General features: G+C 47.7%; 1 protein-coding gene across 29 annotated transcripts in view; it reads right to left on the bottom strand.

The window, feature by feature from the left end:
- Window positions 1–15957, bottom strand: part of MLPH (melanophilin) — a 28076-nt gene that overhangs the window by 2684 nt on the left and 9435 nt on the right. For 4 of the 29 annotated variants that reach the window (XM_065068651.1, XM_065068661.1, XM_065068653.1 and 1 more), the window contains 9 exons: window positions 15575–15677; window positions 14151–14311; window positions 9690–9773; window positions 7806–7997; window positions 4657–4851; window positions 2310–2465; window positions 2105–2197; window positions 1557–1622; window positions 1340–1397 (listed from right to left, as the gene is read on the bottom strand). In XM_065068651.1, coding sequence (XP_064924723.1) covers window positions 1340–1397; window positions 1557–1622; window positions 2105–2197; window positions 2310–2465; window positions 4657–4851; window positions 7806–7997; window positions 9690–9773; window positions 14151–14311; window positions 15575–15677 — 1108 coding nt within the window. 29 annotated transcript variants of the gene reach the window in all.

The following is a 15957-nucleotide window of genomic DNA, read 5'->3' on the forward strand; positions in this document are numbered from 1 at the left end:
ACTTGATTTGATTTTGGATGTGTCACTGCTCTTCCCTCTCCAGGAGGGTGGTGGGAACCCCTTCATTAACAGGGAGGCAAACCCTGCTGATACTCAGGTTTCCAGAGCACTGATCAACACATGCGGGCCAACTTGGGGGTCAGCTCCTTTGGATGTGTCTCTTGGGCTGTGCCTGTTACCTGTCCCCACAGATGTGCAAGCTGGGTCAACTGCCAAGACCTCTGCTGTGGAAACCTCCGTGGTAGAGCAGAAACCCAGCCCATGAGGAGATATCACCCTTCAAAGCTACAACACTCTCTTGACCTACTAAGCTGTCTCCCCTTCTCTGCCACCAGCCTCTGCCAACTGCACCTTTGCAGGCTCAGTTTTGCAAGTCATTGACTTGTGGGGAGGGTGGTCAGGAGACCATGACACCCCGTCACCCAGCCCAGGCAGAGGGGATTAGGCTTGCCTGGTGTCGTCCATCCTAATTGCACATCCCTCTATCTCCTTGTGGGGCTGACGTGTCCACTGGGCTGCCTTTATCTGGCTGCCCTTTGCAGGAAGAAGAGCAGATGGCTCGTCCTCAGCACAAGGAAAAGAGGACCTTTCCACCTACCAGCCTCAGCTTGGGAAATGGCACTGCTAATTGTCTGCATGCATGAGAGAAACACGATTTCTTCTCTGCATTAAATGATATTTCCCCCCTTCCCTCCTTCTTCCATTATCTGGAAGAAGTGCCATTCTTTCTGCCTTTAAGCTTATGAAGTGAGATAAAAGAAAAAGAAAAAGTCATTTCCTAATAAGTCTTGCTGATACTGGTCAGGATGAAAGTTTCCAGTGATTGCTCGCTGCCACACAAGCTGCTGTGCCAAGTTTCAGGTCACTGTCTACTTTGAAGCACTCCCAAGTTGCTGTTTGTCATAGCTTGGCTGTGCAGGGCCTCTTGAACCCCATCAGAGACCAGAGGCGAAGGCAGGTGGGCAACAGGATCAAAGATACCTTCCCCAAGATGACCAAGTGAGGAAGAAATTGCTATCAGAAATAATGGGTTTAGTGAGGCTTTGAGGTCTCAACGAGATGCCACAAATGAAGTAATGCAGATGTCTCCATGGACTCTGGGGTGGCAGGAGCCTAGACTGCAGAGAAAGTCCTGATTCTTGGAGGACTGAGCCAACTCAGCCTGACCTTCACTCTCCCACCACTGTTCCAAATCCTGCCAGATGTCTCCTCCTTTCTAGGTTATCTAGGAGGCCATGAGTACAGGTAATGGGACCCCCTCAATGCAGACACATCCCCCAAAGCCCAGCCCATCCATCCACAGGTCCCTACCTCCCATGGGCAGAGCTATGGCCCTTACCAGAGATTTCGAGGGGAATGTTGAACTTTCTCCTGAACATCTGCAGTCCGGGCATCACCTGCAAGAGAAGGGGAGCAGGCTGCTGTGGGCAAGGGGATGGGAGGACAGAGGTCTCCCCCAAGGCCACCACTTCAAAAGCAGCTGTCTGGAGACCCCAGTTGTGCCACATGTGCACTGGGAAGGTGCACTAGCTAGCACAGATTAAACACATACTCACTCTAATGTCATCCGAAGACTCCCCTGGGCTGCTGCTGGTGGGAACAGGAGAGTCAGGGCAGGCAGCCTGTGGGCAGAGGAAGGGCAAAGGTTTCTCTAGGAATGCAGAGGGGGCAGACGACTCAGTCTGCCTCTCTTTGCATTTTCATATCTTTTGTTTAGCCTTGATTAACCATAGGCTGAGCAAAAGAGGCAGCGCACTGCCACAGCAGCAACCCTGCCTGATGGACTGCAGTTACGAAAAATCAGTATGAAAATGCAGGAGTTCAGTCCAGCACATGCAGCAGCCCTACATGGCCTCCCTGCAGCCCAAGGATGAGTACCAGCCCCCTGATACAAAATCCTTCCTTGATATAAGAAATCAGCCTTGTCCCACATCTTCAGTGAGATATCCACTCTTGGAGCCTTGGGACAGGGTACCAGGCAGCAGGGAGGGAGCTCAGCAAGACAGACAACCCTTCACAGTGCCCAGGGATGGCAGCAAAGAACCAGGGGAGCATGCACGCCTCGGGGCTGGGACCTCTTACACCCACCATCCTCCATGCTCACCTGCCCACTCGACTTCTTCCTTGCCTTTTCCACAGACTTCACTGTCAGCCCTGCAGCAGACAGAGCTGCAATTCGAGATTCAATGTCTGATATCTTTAGGGGAAGGAAAAAAATACAGACAGTGGCCAGAGGATCCATCACTGTCTTAATTTGCCATCACTGGCCAGGGCTCTGGGCAACACAGCTCTCAGATCCAAACCCTCACCTCACTCTCTGCCTTCTGCACCTGAGCGGCTGCTGAGGCCACTTTGTCCTCCAGCTCTGACAGCTCCGAGTCGGTAGCGCCGCTGTGCTGAGCCCCTTCCTCAAGCTCCTTCAGGGTCTTCTCAAGCCGGTAGGTCTTCCCAGCAGTCAGGTACACCTGAAATACAATAAAACGAAAAAACAACATGTTGCAGAATTATCCTGCCTTGAGTCCTCCTCTTCTGGTGTGACTGCAGCCCCAGACACAACAGCTCTTGCTACTACTTTACGACTGCCACTTTGCCTTGCAGCACAGACAGTACCAGTCAGCTCTGGCAAGGCTTGTCATCTCATTTCCTCCCTTCCCTGGGTTTTTTTAAGAGCAATTACCAATGGGGTGAAGTGGTAAAAGGCTCAATGGGAACACAGGAAGTACCAAAACTCGGTGACCTGCTTGAGTAACATCAGCATCTTTATGTCGTGTGCTTAGAGGTGAGTCAGGTACCTGCAAAGAAGCACAGGCTGCTATGTCCCATGGTGGCAGCAAGCTGGGAAAGAGACAGACTGCCTCTCCAAATTCACTCAGGCTTTTTTTAGGGTGTCTCTGCTACTGGGTTGCCTGGGAGTAGGGTCAGGATTTGGGAGTTTAGCCTTGGGTAGTTAACCAGCCTGATCCCTGCAAAAGGCAGTTTTGCACAGAGACTGCTCTGAACGTGCTGGAATGATCCCAGCTGAGAGCTCCAGCAAACACATGTGTGAGCAGAGCCCAGCACAGCAGCGGCATGAACCAGGGAGTGCTGACCGGGGATGCACAGTGGCTATGGGAAGCAACATGTTACCTTTGGTGTTTAGATAAGAAGGGTAAAAGGACCTGGCCCAATAAAACTGCTGGTTTTGCTGTTGGTTGCCTCCTCCTGGGCTACTACAAGTATTCAAGTCCAAGCAAGGCAATTCAGGAGACATTAATATGTCTGCACATAATCATATAAGATGATTAGTTGGGTTGTGGCCATTGTTTTGCTGATCGATCCCAAAATCTTGGTATTGTTAATGCAACTCCTGCTCCCCCAGCTCTTTTCACTTTTCCTGGGCTGGTTATTGTGTGAAACTGCCCAGCACGAGCCTGCTGCATGCACTGAAGTACTGAGCATCCACCCAAATGGCAGCAACACTCCCCACATCCCACAGGTCCCACCCATCCCAGTGCAAACCCCGAGGCTGTAACATTTGCAGGTGCTATTTGTGAAGGCACTCAACCTGTGAGTCACAGGCGCACAATTTGTTCTTGGGCCATCAAACTCTCCCAGTGCCCTCCGAGGCAGGTGGCGTTCCCCAGAGAACAGCGAGCCAGCCGTGACTCAACCGAGGCACCAGAGAAGCAGGATGATCATGCATCTCCCAGGGCCATCTTCTATCCACCACCTCGCTCCTGCCCAGCCACTGACGGCAGCAGCACTAAGGCCAAAGTTCACATCCTTCTCAGCCCCATCCTCTCTCCTGGAAGAGGAGGAACCTCAAAACCTTCATCCAGCCACCCCTTTTCCCCTGGGATGCTGTATTTGGCCAGAAACCAGCCAAGCGGTGCAGTTTCTGAGCACACTCCACTCCCAGCAGCTCCCTGCTTTTATGTATAAGCTTTCCCTGATGAGAGGTGAACCACAGAGCATGCTGTAAAACCCTGCTCCGCATTGAAGGACCTTTCTGAGAACAAAACCTGACCACCCAGGTGGAGATGCGACTCTTCACCCCATCTTTGAAAGGTTTCTTTGCAGCTTGGTAAATGGCACTGCAGATGCAATCCATTTCCTGCGGTGAATGAATTCATACAGGTTTACAGTAGCTAAAAAAATTGTCAGTGCTTCACACAGTCACACAAACCTAGCAGGGGATTACACTCTAGATGCAAACTTATCACCTGCACAAGCTCATCAGCCCCAGGCACAAGTCAGCCTTAGTGAACAGATAGATCACACTATTCTCATTTGTAAAAGCCTTGAGGAAACGTAGTGCGGGAGAGAAGTGGGAAAAAAGCTTTTGCTGCAGCTGGAGCACAGGACTGCTGCAGTCCAGCAAGGTGATGCTACAGCAAGCTGGGAACTGCGCTCATCCTCCTTCCCCAGCACTCACCTGAGGGAACTGGAGACTGAGGCACGGGATGCCACAAGACAGAGCATCTGCACTGCTATTGTGCCATCTTCCTCATAGACAGCCCTGGCCATCGTCAGATAACACCAGACTCTTTAATCCCTCTGTGGTGTCCATCCTTTTAATGCTGACCTACCCACTAACAAGAAACTTGAGTGGGGGTTCCTCTGTATTCCCACCCCACCATGCCCTCCCTGCTTGCAGCAAGCTCTCTTGAACCTTACATTTTCTTCAAGCTCACGGTATGCTTCGGCCACCTCTTTCCCATCTCCCAGGCTGGGAAGCTGCCCCGTGGGGAGGGCACAGCCACCGTTGCACTGGCTCTCTCCATGCAACGACTCACACACCGCTTTCTCCGTGGCGTTTATAGCTCTCAGTACTTTGGCTGTGATTTCGCTCAAAGCCTGAGCCGACGACCTCTGCAAATGCCCAGCACAGCCAAAGTGGAGGGTGGGAGGGAAAAAAAAAGGACATTATTTTAATGTGGTGTACAGAACAGTGCAAGTCAGGGGTGAACGGGGCATCAGACCTTTAGGAGCTGGAGAAAGATGGAGAAGCGATAATTAAAGCGTTTACGCTGTTCCTGAAGGGCTCTCCACCGGAGATGAATGCATGGCTAAAGCAGAGCTTTGATCTCAGCTCATGCTTTCTGGAGGATGGCTGTGACAAAAGAAGTAATCTCAAAAGGCTTGGAAAAGATGTTATCAATGGATGTATTGCTTGCTAGGAGCGGTGCCACTAGAGCTGTCTGGCAGCAGCAGCACTGGGGCACCTGAAGGCCACTCAGTTACTCAGCAGTTAAGGTCTAATTGCAGCATATTGCTTTACACTTCATCAGGCATGAGCATGGATGCAAATAACTCCTGAAGTTGTGACAAAAGAAAAAGCCCCAACCTATAAAATTATTGTATTGCCACACTGCCAGAACTTGGGACTAATGTCCCCTTCCCACCAAAAGGATCACTGGTGGCAATAAGGTAAGTGCTGCCTTTTGCTCGGTCAGGCACTAAGCACATGTAAAAATATACTGAAGAAACTCATCATCTCTCTCTCAACTGATAATTCCCTAGAAACCAAGGAGATGGGGGTGTTATATACACCAGTGACAAATAGTTGTGTTTACAACTGCATGCATTTCCAGGTAAACCATCTTGCAGAGAACCAGCTCATTCAGTCCAGCTGATGTTTTTATCATTTTATGATGCCTTCATGGTACACCAGAGTTTTTTCACATTTTCCATTAGGACCATGTACTTTCATCGCGTTATTTCCCAGTTAGAAGACTTCCTCCTGACTGGAGAGGAGACTCACATAAAAACAAACTCAGAATCATGCAAAATCCAAGCCTGGATCTGGTATAAGGAAAGTTGCTGTTAAAAAAAATCCACACTACACAGCCTTTAAACAAGGCTGCTCCATCTACCTCACCACAGGCATTTCTAACCCAATACTGCACAAAGATATTCGATACTTGGTGTGTTGCCACAATGCAAAAAGTTGAATTCTGCTTCACTTCTTAAATTTGGTTCTGCTGGAGCAGTTGCAACCCAGCTGGGTCTCTCTTTGCTTCGGAGCTGTCATATAGCTCCAGTGTTACTTGGCTGCACAACCCCACTGAGAAGCAACAACGTCTGTGTCCTCCTTGCTTCATAGCTGGGTTTTTGTCAAAGAAAGCAGAAAATCTGGAGAATCCAGGCTTCATTCTGTGAGAATGAAGAAACTTATATTGATACTCCACTAACATCTTGTTCCTGAGCACAGATAAGGGGTTGAGGCTCTGTCTGCTGCAGATCAGCAGCTCACACAGAAATTAAGTTGCCTTGGCTGGGTGAGTTACCACTCACTGCCTGTGCTGCAGTTAACTGGAAATGGTTGCTAAGAAGATGCGCATTGTTTGAGCCATGAGCGGTAGATAAGTCTAGCTGCAGTAATCATATCTAAAAGCAGCTTTTAGGAAAAAGGAGGCAGTAAAGGAGGCTTTCTGTAAGGATGCAGCTCACTGCTGATCTAGTGTCCTTAAGAGCACAGCAAATGGTACCCAAAATCATGAAGGAAGCCATTCTGGGAATAATTGCTTGCTTTAATCCGGATATTTGACATAGAGTTGTGCAGAGACTCATACCTGGGACAGATTCACTAAATGCACCATGTGTGCACATGCAGTTGCACTCTCCAAGCCCAGCAGCAGACAGATTTTACCTTGCGAGGCTGAGGAACAAAAGCACATTAAAGAGAGGCCTCATGGCACCATGAAAGTCTCAATAACTTTGAGTGGAAGGAGAGGAGAGGGGCAGCGCAGCCTCTGCTTGCTCCCTTCATCACACTCACCAGTGATGGGTGTGTTGGAGCAAACACACACTAGCACATCCACCACCAAGGTGGGAGGGGGGGAGATGAGCAAATAAGCCATTAGAGTCTCAACAAGGAATGCTGACCTCTTCATTTTGTGCTAATGGACCATCTCAGGAGGCTCTGCACAGCTGGAGACGCAGATCTCCCTTTGAGTCACCTGGGCTGTCATCGGTTGCTCATCCCTGGTGCTGTCACCCAGCCCTACCACCTGATGGGTGCATGGGAAGCCGTCCAGCACCTCTGTTTGCTCTTGCTTTCCAGCCAGGGAAGCAATTCACCCCTCTGCAAGGCTGCACACAAATGGAAGCTTCTCCAGCCCTGCTGTGGGGATACATGGGGAGAAAAGCAGATCTCTGAAATGCACCGAGCAGGTCAAGGGATAAATCAGAGCTGCAGTGAGCCATGGGGGTGAAGAATGGGAACAGGGCTGCACAGATGCTGCAATCCCTCCTCCTCTCACTGACCCGTGTCCCCATGGATCACTCACCACTGAGTAGGGGGCAGGAGCCAGCACAGTCCTGTGAGTACAGGAGATGCTGACCTAGCAGAGTGGAAGTGGGACCAGGGATTTTGGGTCTCAGGAGCACTGACAGGTCTGGAAGAGATGTTTCAAGCTGTCGCAGGTGCCTGACAGAGGCTGGCGGCACTAAATCATCACTGAGTTCGTATCCCACTCTAGGACTCTCTTCTCCTTAATAACATTCAGATTTTGAGACAACTCTTTTATAGAGATGTAGAGGTTTTGTACCTCTCCATGAAAAAGAGTAGCTCACAAGACCTCTAAGAGACTTGTGACTCCTGGATGAAACTGGGAGAGTCTACAAGGACAGACGTCCAGATCCAAAACCTTGGGACTTCTCTCTCCCTTGACACCTCTCTTAGGCAGACAGCTGAGCCAGACAACCGTGGGAGGCATCAAGGTGGAGATGTGGGACAGAACAAGTATAAGTTATAAGCCATCAAGAGTAGAAATAACTACAGATGGAGCTGAGAATGGTATGGGTGGGAGGACACAGATTACCTTTCGAGCATCTCTGGCCATATCATCACTGGAGGAACTCATCTCTAGTTTCTTCACTCTCTTCTCTTCTTCACGCTCCTCTTCTTCAGAAGAGACTTCTTTGTCACTGATATTGCTAGCCAGCTCCTCCAGCTTCCTCTTCAACTCCTCCTCCTCAGCATCAGGATCAAGTTGGGACTCTGGGGCTGGAGACTGAAGGAGCAGAACAAGGGAGTTGTGTAAGTCTTCTGTGGGGAACACTAGGATATGACCGGCTCCAGACACACTCACCAGGACTGGTCAGCAGAAGAGCTCTAGGAGCATGACCACAGATGGACTTTCCAAAGGGGACTTCGAGCCCTCTCTCTGCACCCATTCTCACAAGAAACAGCCAGACCACCCGTAGGAACAGCAGAGCCCAGTGAGCTGCACTCCAGCTCCATGCTGACGAATACAAACTCTTGATCTAAAAAACCTCCATTTCAATTTTCCCTGTGGAAAATTGCCTTCTTTTTTTCCCCTTAAAAAGGTGTGCATGGAGGATTTGGGGCCAAAAATCACCACATTTTCATCAGGAGCCACAGCATGGCTGGTGGATCTGAGGACAGAGATCACAAGGACCAAAAGGCATGTCCCACCAGGCCAAGGGAAGCAGCCACATGAACTCCCCGAGGTAGCTGTCAGAGCCTTTAGGTAATCTTATTTGCAATGAGAAAACATGCAGCAAATTTTCCCTGTAGGACAGATGGCATATTTCCACAGGGCCCTGTTATTAGGTGCAATCCATGTTACCTGAAGAAGAATCCTATTAAACTCCCAGGTGCTGGAAGGGTTCTCCAGAAGTTATTGCACTCACTGTCCCTTGTATTAACACAGGAATACAATTACCTGTGTCATACTTGATGGGTTTTTGTCTAAGCTCTTCTTAATGACCTTGAACAATGGCATCTTTCTTCCAGGCAACCTGTTCCTGGGCTCTGCTATCCTTTCTGCTACAAAGCTTTTCTGAATAGTTAACCTCAGCTTGTACTGCAGCTGTTTAGACCCACTGCCCCTACTCTGATCTGTCCTAGACATGGGAACAAAGCATGGGAATGTGCAAGCTTGCACATCTCCTACTCCCTTGGTCAGATTTACTGACAGAAACACTGAATGGTTACAAACATGGCCATCCTTGTCATAAATTTTAGAAAAAAAGAAAGTTACATTGTTTCATCTACACCTAGGGGACTTCTCTGTAATTCTCACTATCTGTTCTACTAAGCTGTCAGAGCAGCTCAAGGTGTTGGGTTCACATGAAGGAAAAGTACGTAGTCTAAAATTAGAAACTCAAAATCAATGTTAAGTGACCTGAGTATTCACAGATTCTACATTGCTGCCCAGATTTAACTTAATTTAGCTTTTTTCTTCCAAGCTTGATGGTACAGTAAGACAAAGGCAGCTCAGAAGGGATTCAGAAATCCTTCTTGACTCAGATCTCGTATTCACAATAACCAGGTCACTTTCTCATATGTGCTAATTGATTCCTCCGTGATTTCAAACGAGCTGTCGCAACTCTGCAGATGTACTGACACCCACCTAAAACCACTCCTGAGATTAGCCTTCCACAGAGTATTACATTGAAACCAAATTTTCCTGGTGCAGAAGGGGCAAGGAAGACTCCAGCTTGCACGGGGGCCCATACACATGGGTTAATTTGCTTCTGTTTCTGTCCTGCCATGCAATGTTTTCTAAGGCGGTCCATTGCCTCAGACTGGAAAGGAGCCTCTAAGGCCAAAATAGAGTGTTGAAATCAAGCAAGCTGAGACAATTTGTCTGTTCAGCTTTCTCCCTGCATGCCAGCAGTTTTGGAGAAGCCTCTCAGATGCAAAGGGGGCCAGCACAGCCCTGGCTTTGCCTGGTTACCTCGTCAGAGCGCACCAGGATTTTTTCCTCCAAGCGGTTCAGCATGCATTCGATTGCAGACATGCGCTTGTTCAGCTCATGAATCTGGAGGAAAGAAGAGAGACAGAGAGAGAGAGAAAAGGAATAGAGAACAGACCGGCCACCACAGCCAGGACAGTGAGAAAACTATGCAACCCACATAAGAAAGCAAGCAGCAAGACATCACCACCATGGGCTGAGTTAAAAGACATTAAAAAATAACATCTGACATCCTGACAAGCTCTCCTTGAGCCTGGAAAACTCAAAGCCGTGCTGAGTACCCAGCACACCACAGTTCTCACCAAAGCATTGGTAGATTTGATACAGGGAACATAAAACCACATCACCAGCCCCTTTGTGTCCCTTGTCCAGAAAAAAGCACCAGGCTGCAACAAAGCCATGTAGCCGTCTGTCGCATGCTGCCCCAAATTCAAGTCAACAGCAGTTTTTCCTTCCTACTAACATGTTTTTCAAGTAGCTACTACCCCATCGGCCCCCTGCCAATACAGCCCTGGAAAGGAAAATGGAACAAGGTAAAAATTTCCCATGAAAAATTCCAAATAGAAAAACTAAACCTGAAAGTTTTCCCCACCACACTTCGAAATTTTCTGACTTTTCCATGCACTGATTTACCAAGAAGCTTGCCCCTCTTTTCTCCCTCACTCCTCTGACTGAAAAAAGGGGCATGAAGAGAAGAGTAAGACAGACAAAATCCTGAAAATGCAAGAGAAGTTGCTTTCTATGCTCAAGAGCCAAGACAAACTTCTGTGGTTGAATCACTAAAAACAGTAAAGGAAGATTTTTTTGTTTGGTTGGTTGGGTTTTTTTTCCTTTTAGAAATTGAAGTTTTTCTTTCTTTAAAAGAAGGGGTGTTTCTCCTTTGATCCAAACAAATAAAACATAAATGATGAGAAATATTGCCCGTTTTGTATAGATAAAACACGACCTTCCACATCACTGCTGTTCCGAGTGGCTGCCTCATTCAAAAGGAATGAGCAGCAAATGCAGTAAGTAAATGCAGTAACAAAGAGATGCGAGGGTTTGGCTTTGTTTTTATAACATTTCCATGTTCTCAATTAGTTTTTGTGCCTGCTAATATTCAATTAATTAGATCCTCACAACAGCTTGAAGAGATTGTCTCTGCTAAAGGGAAGCTGAATACAAAAACCTGACACCCTGCAAAGCAGAGCACTGTAATTACCCTCCCAAACTGAAAGCATCTTTAAGCAGCATTGAACCCAGAGGCAGGAAGCAGCCCAATCCTTCTGTAAGTGGTTTCTCGGTACTGTTGAAGGCCTGACTCTTGCATTGCTCCCTGGTGACAATGAGCGGTCTGTAATGGGCCACCAGCTTCAGAGGAAGTGTTGGTGATGAACCATCAGGGGCTGGACTGTCCTGAACTGCTCTCTGTGTGACAAAGACTGGCAAACGGTGCTCTGTAGTAAAACATTTCAAGTGAAGAAACTTAAAATTCAGCCCATAAGGATGATGTGAGTTATGGCAAATTATCACTTGCTGCTGGGGAGGAAAGACAGGTTATTCTAGCAGAGGTTCTGTCTCCAGACTCTCAAATACCCAAGACCTCTATCAGAAGCTTTATGTAAAGCTGATTTATGTAAAGATGGGGAGCCAGATGACATTACAACTTTGGGAATCCAGGACCGCTAAGCTACCTTGAGGTACAGGAAAATGGCTTTTGGGGAGGTGTGGTGAGTTGGTGCTATTCCTTGTGCCTTCGTCTTATTCCTACCAAAGGCACAGACCTGAGTTTTGAATGATCTCTGCTGAAATCAAGTGTTTTCTTGTGTGAATGCCCTGTTCCAAATTCAGGGCTTCTTTTAATGTCTCATCAGGTTTAAGAGCATTTTTAATACTCTTTCGTTTTAAAATTTTGTTCTAGCACCTTCAGTTCCTGGAATCACAGGACTAGGGAACAGCCTCTGCTTTTGTTACTGGACAAGTTAAGTTTCTGCTTTTGGGTACTGAACAGTGCATCCTTTCCAGAATTAAAGCAAAATCAATTTTCAGATCAAATCTATTTTGACAAACCTAAGGCATCTTGGTTCATCTGTGGGGTCAAAGTGATGCAGGGCAAAGAAGTGAGCTCTCCACCTCTTGGAACCTTTACATACCAACAAAATGTCTACCAAGAAAACATTGCTTTTGAAGCCAAGCTGTGAGATTCAATACAGGGTTAACAAACATGGTTCTGGACCCTACACCACACAGACTAAAATATTGAGTTGCTGAAGTGCACAGCCTCTGAGAAGTGCAGCACCAGGGTGACCAGTCATACTCAGCCATCCTTGCAGTCCCCTGAGATGTCCCATCAGAGTCTGGGACACCCCAGAAACCCTGGTGATAGCCATAAGACATACCCTGGAGGTGCCTGTAATCAGCTCAAGAGCTACCACTTTGCTGCTCAGGAGAATGCAGTCCACTGCCTACTGTCCCAAATCCCTCCTGGCTTGTCTCTGCCCTCCTTCCAGACTCAGCCCCTCCATCTCCTCCAACCTCAGGACAAGCAGATGGACACCAGCCTCTTCTGAACGTCTTCCAGCTCTGCCAATACAAAGCTGTCTAGGACTGGAACACGGATGCTCTTGCCTTATCTCTTCTTTGAGCTGGCACCTGGCCTCACCTTGGCCAACAGCAGAAACAATGCACATATGCATCGTTCTGAAGTTAATGGTCCAGCACAGAGCCAGATCTCTTCCTGCTGGGAGAGGAGAAGGCTCGGCGGGAGGACGGTTGCTAGCTGTAAACACATCAGCAGCAGAAAGGGCAGGAAGGACGAAGAGCTATTTTAGCTAATGAACAATGCTGGCATAAGAACAAATGGGGCTAAATTGGGAGTGAGAATATGTCTCATAACCATTAGTGACAAGGCTCCACAGCAGCCTTTGTGCTCGTGTGATGGAACAAAGCACACTGGACCCCCCTGAAGCGAGAGCTGGCCCAGCTGATGAAGGAAATAATCTGAAGCATTGGTAGGAATTTGGCCCCATTTCCCCACTGCAAAACATGGTGCACATTTCATGCCTAACATACTGTGGCCTCATTAGGGACAGGCAGACCAGGGTTCTTCCATTTACCGCTGGCTGAAAAAGGAATGGCATTTACTAATTAAAACATGTGCTGGGAGAACTAAAAGGCAAAGGAAAAGCTTCTCTATACTGGCAGATGAAGTGTGCTGTCGAGGGACGGTTGTGGTCACAGATCCCACCACTGACAACCCCCAAAGGGGGCTCCAGGATGTGAGCACTAACTGTGCTGCTGGCTCTCCCTATGTATCTGTAGTCAAACATCACTGCACATTTTGCAGCCTAAGCAGTCTGAGGGATGCTTTTTACAATTCCCACCACCCACAAAGGTGGTATCAAGAACTGCAGGTCCCTGCTTGGCAATTAAAACACAAGCTCATAGCCTTTTTGACACCTTTCTCTAGACTGTGCCCCTTATTACCATCATTGAGGAGAGACAAGTGACAGGTCGTCCTGACCCAGTCCTACCAGGGCAGGAACACTACACACTGCAAAGAAAGAAAAAGGATCTTCATGCTTATTAAATATCCCTCTTTAAACCTATGTCTGATGATAAAGCACTAACACGTTCAATTGAAGAAATGCTTTTTGGGGACACAGGAAACCACAGGTAACTCTCAGATTTATAAGGACAGGCTGGAAAATTAACAGCAATGAAGGCAGGCTTGTTCCTGCAACAGCAGCATGAGCAGAATGAAGCACCAGTGCCCGATTTTCTCTTTGCCGTGGGTGTAAAAATGGAAGAGCTGGAAGGAAGACCTGGTAGAAGCAGCACAGAGCTCCAGAGTGCTTCTGTATCATCCTAACAGTGCAGAGAGAAGTCTATTCTTCTTCACTTTAATGAATGAAGGACCTTAAATACACCTTCCCAGATCTCAGCCCTGCTCCCATTTCACTTAGCAGGTGCCTTACAACATGGAGGGCAGGGCATGGCCATTCACTGGGCTAATGCCATACAACCGTGATGTGACACCTATTATAGATGAGCCACCCACCCACCGTCCCAATGTCTTGCTCTGGCAATGCAAAGTGGCGACACCCCCAGCTTCTTCAGCTCCTGAGCTGAAGAGGACGAGGGATCTTGAACCTATAGGGATCTGGGATCCACTCTGCTCACTCTTGGACCTGCACATGGGAAGCATGGCACCAAAACGCCCCTGCACAGAAAGGGCAATGGTTGTGTGGATATTTATGGCACACCAGCTTTTCTGGTCATGCTCCATATCCATCCTGGCTGGGACACTGACTACTGTGGTTGCACCCCAGTTTGCCATCACTGCTGCTCTTCTCTGAACCAGATGACACCATCCTGCGCCCCACAGATAACAAACATCATTTATAGCAAGACAGACTTGGCCTCAGACTTGGTCTCACAAGAGGTTTAACAGCTGTTTGGTACCTGATTCCTGGAGCGGCTGACATTCTCCTGGGATGAGGTTCTGTTCCGGCATTTCACGTGATGGGGCGGGTAGGCAGGGAACTGGACTCCCTTCACATCCTCATCAGAGGTGTCCATATCTGCAGAGTATGTGGACCGGGGCTGCTCATTCCGAGGACTGCCTTTGGAGACAGAAGGCTTCAGCACAAAGGTACAAGAGATTCATACCCTTGAGTTACTTCCTGAACATCAGCCCCATCCTTAAGACAAGCAAATAATGAGGCACTTCTCCAAATCACACTTTATATCCTTTGACAAGAAATGCTTCTGCAAGAGTTACTAAGGTTAAGGATGGCTACACTGGGCCAGGCTGCAGCTTCATCCATGGTGGCATTACTGAGATAGCAGTAGGGCATGAGGAGCATCATCCTTGCTCTCTCATGTTACAAACAGCCCCCTCATCAAAAAATGCTATTGCCTTTTCAGTTTTATTGAAGCATGGGTTTAGACACTGCCCTTCATGCATCGTTCAAGTGCTGGAAGGTATTAATCTCAGGTTAGAGAAGTACCAGTCTACGATGGAGTGTTTAAGAGAAGATCCAATACCTTTCAAAGGAGAATTTTGAATGAGGCAAGAAAAATCAGAGAAAATGGCATTAACAAACCAGAGAGCCCTGCTGCTGTGTCACCCCAGAGGGGCTCAGAGTGGGAATTTAAACAGTACACAGTAAGGTTTACCCAGTGTTTCCTGGTGCCCTGAAAATACAACTAAGCAGTTGGGCACCCAGAAGGATATATGTGTTCTACAGTTGCATGTGAACAGGCCAGTGTCCAATGTCCCTGGCTCTGCTATCACAGCAGAAAAAACAGTGGGAGTAAAAGTAAAATTCTGCACTGTTGTTTGCTACAATATTTATAGACTCACAAAACCACAGATCCTGTAGCCTGCTGGTGCACCCTGCCCAGCTACAAGGATGCTACTTAGCAATCCCCAGCACTTGCATCAAGTTATTGTCCAGTCTTACTCCAGCTCAAGTGTGTGTTTGCACCCACACCATCCCTTGGCAAGGAGTTCAATTCATGTGTCCCTGCCTGCAGGAGGAAACACATCCCATTGTTTCTAGTAGTGTCATTGGTTTGTACCTAGTTTCTACCCTGGATAAGGCCTCCAGATATGGAGGGATGGACAGTTTAAGAACAATCCCTCTAGTTTTGAGAAATGAGTTCATTGGGAACAAGACCGGCCCATTATAACTAAATAATTTCAGTTGACTCCTTCAAGAAAAAAAAAATGCAGATGGATGTTTTGTCTTGACACTCAAGATTTTTAATAACTTTGAGGTTATTAAAAAAAAAAATAAATATCAAAGACATCTTCATTTTGGTCCAAGTCTTGCAGACACTTTACCCCAAGATACAAGAAGAATCTGGCCAGAGACACCTACCAAGTTTTGCATTTCTGTCCAGGCTCCTTGTCCGTGAATTGACGGTGAGCCGAACCTCTGTGCTGAAGTGCTGCTCTGGAGGACTCATGCCTGGTCCCTGTTCCTGCAAGATGTGGTGAAAAACCAGATCTGCTTCTGCAATCCTGGAATCCTTCTGGGGAGCATCTTCAGCTGAGTTGGGGAAATCTGGGAAGGACTGAGAGATGAGGATTGCTGCTGAGCAGCTGCCCATGACGACACCCTGACCTTCAATAACAGCTCCTAGCTTTATCCTCCAATACATGTATAGGATGACCTTTTATAATGACAATTCTTAACAATTAATTTTAAAGCTTTATTTATCTTGCTGATGAACCCTGAGCAATACTTCTTATCACTGCCAG

The sequence above is a fragment of the Columba livia genome, chromosome 7 (genome assembly GCF_036013475.1).
Source record: "Columba livia isolate bColLiv1 breed racing homer chromosome 7, bColLiv1.pat.W.v2, whole genome shotgun sequence".
Taxonomy (NCBI): domain Eukaryota; kingdom Metazoa; phylum Chordata; class Aves; order Columbiformes; family Columbidae; genus Columba; species Columba livia.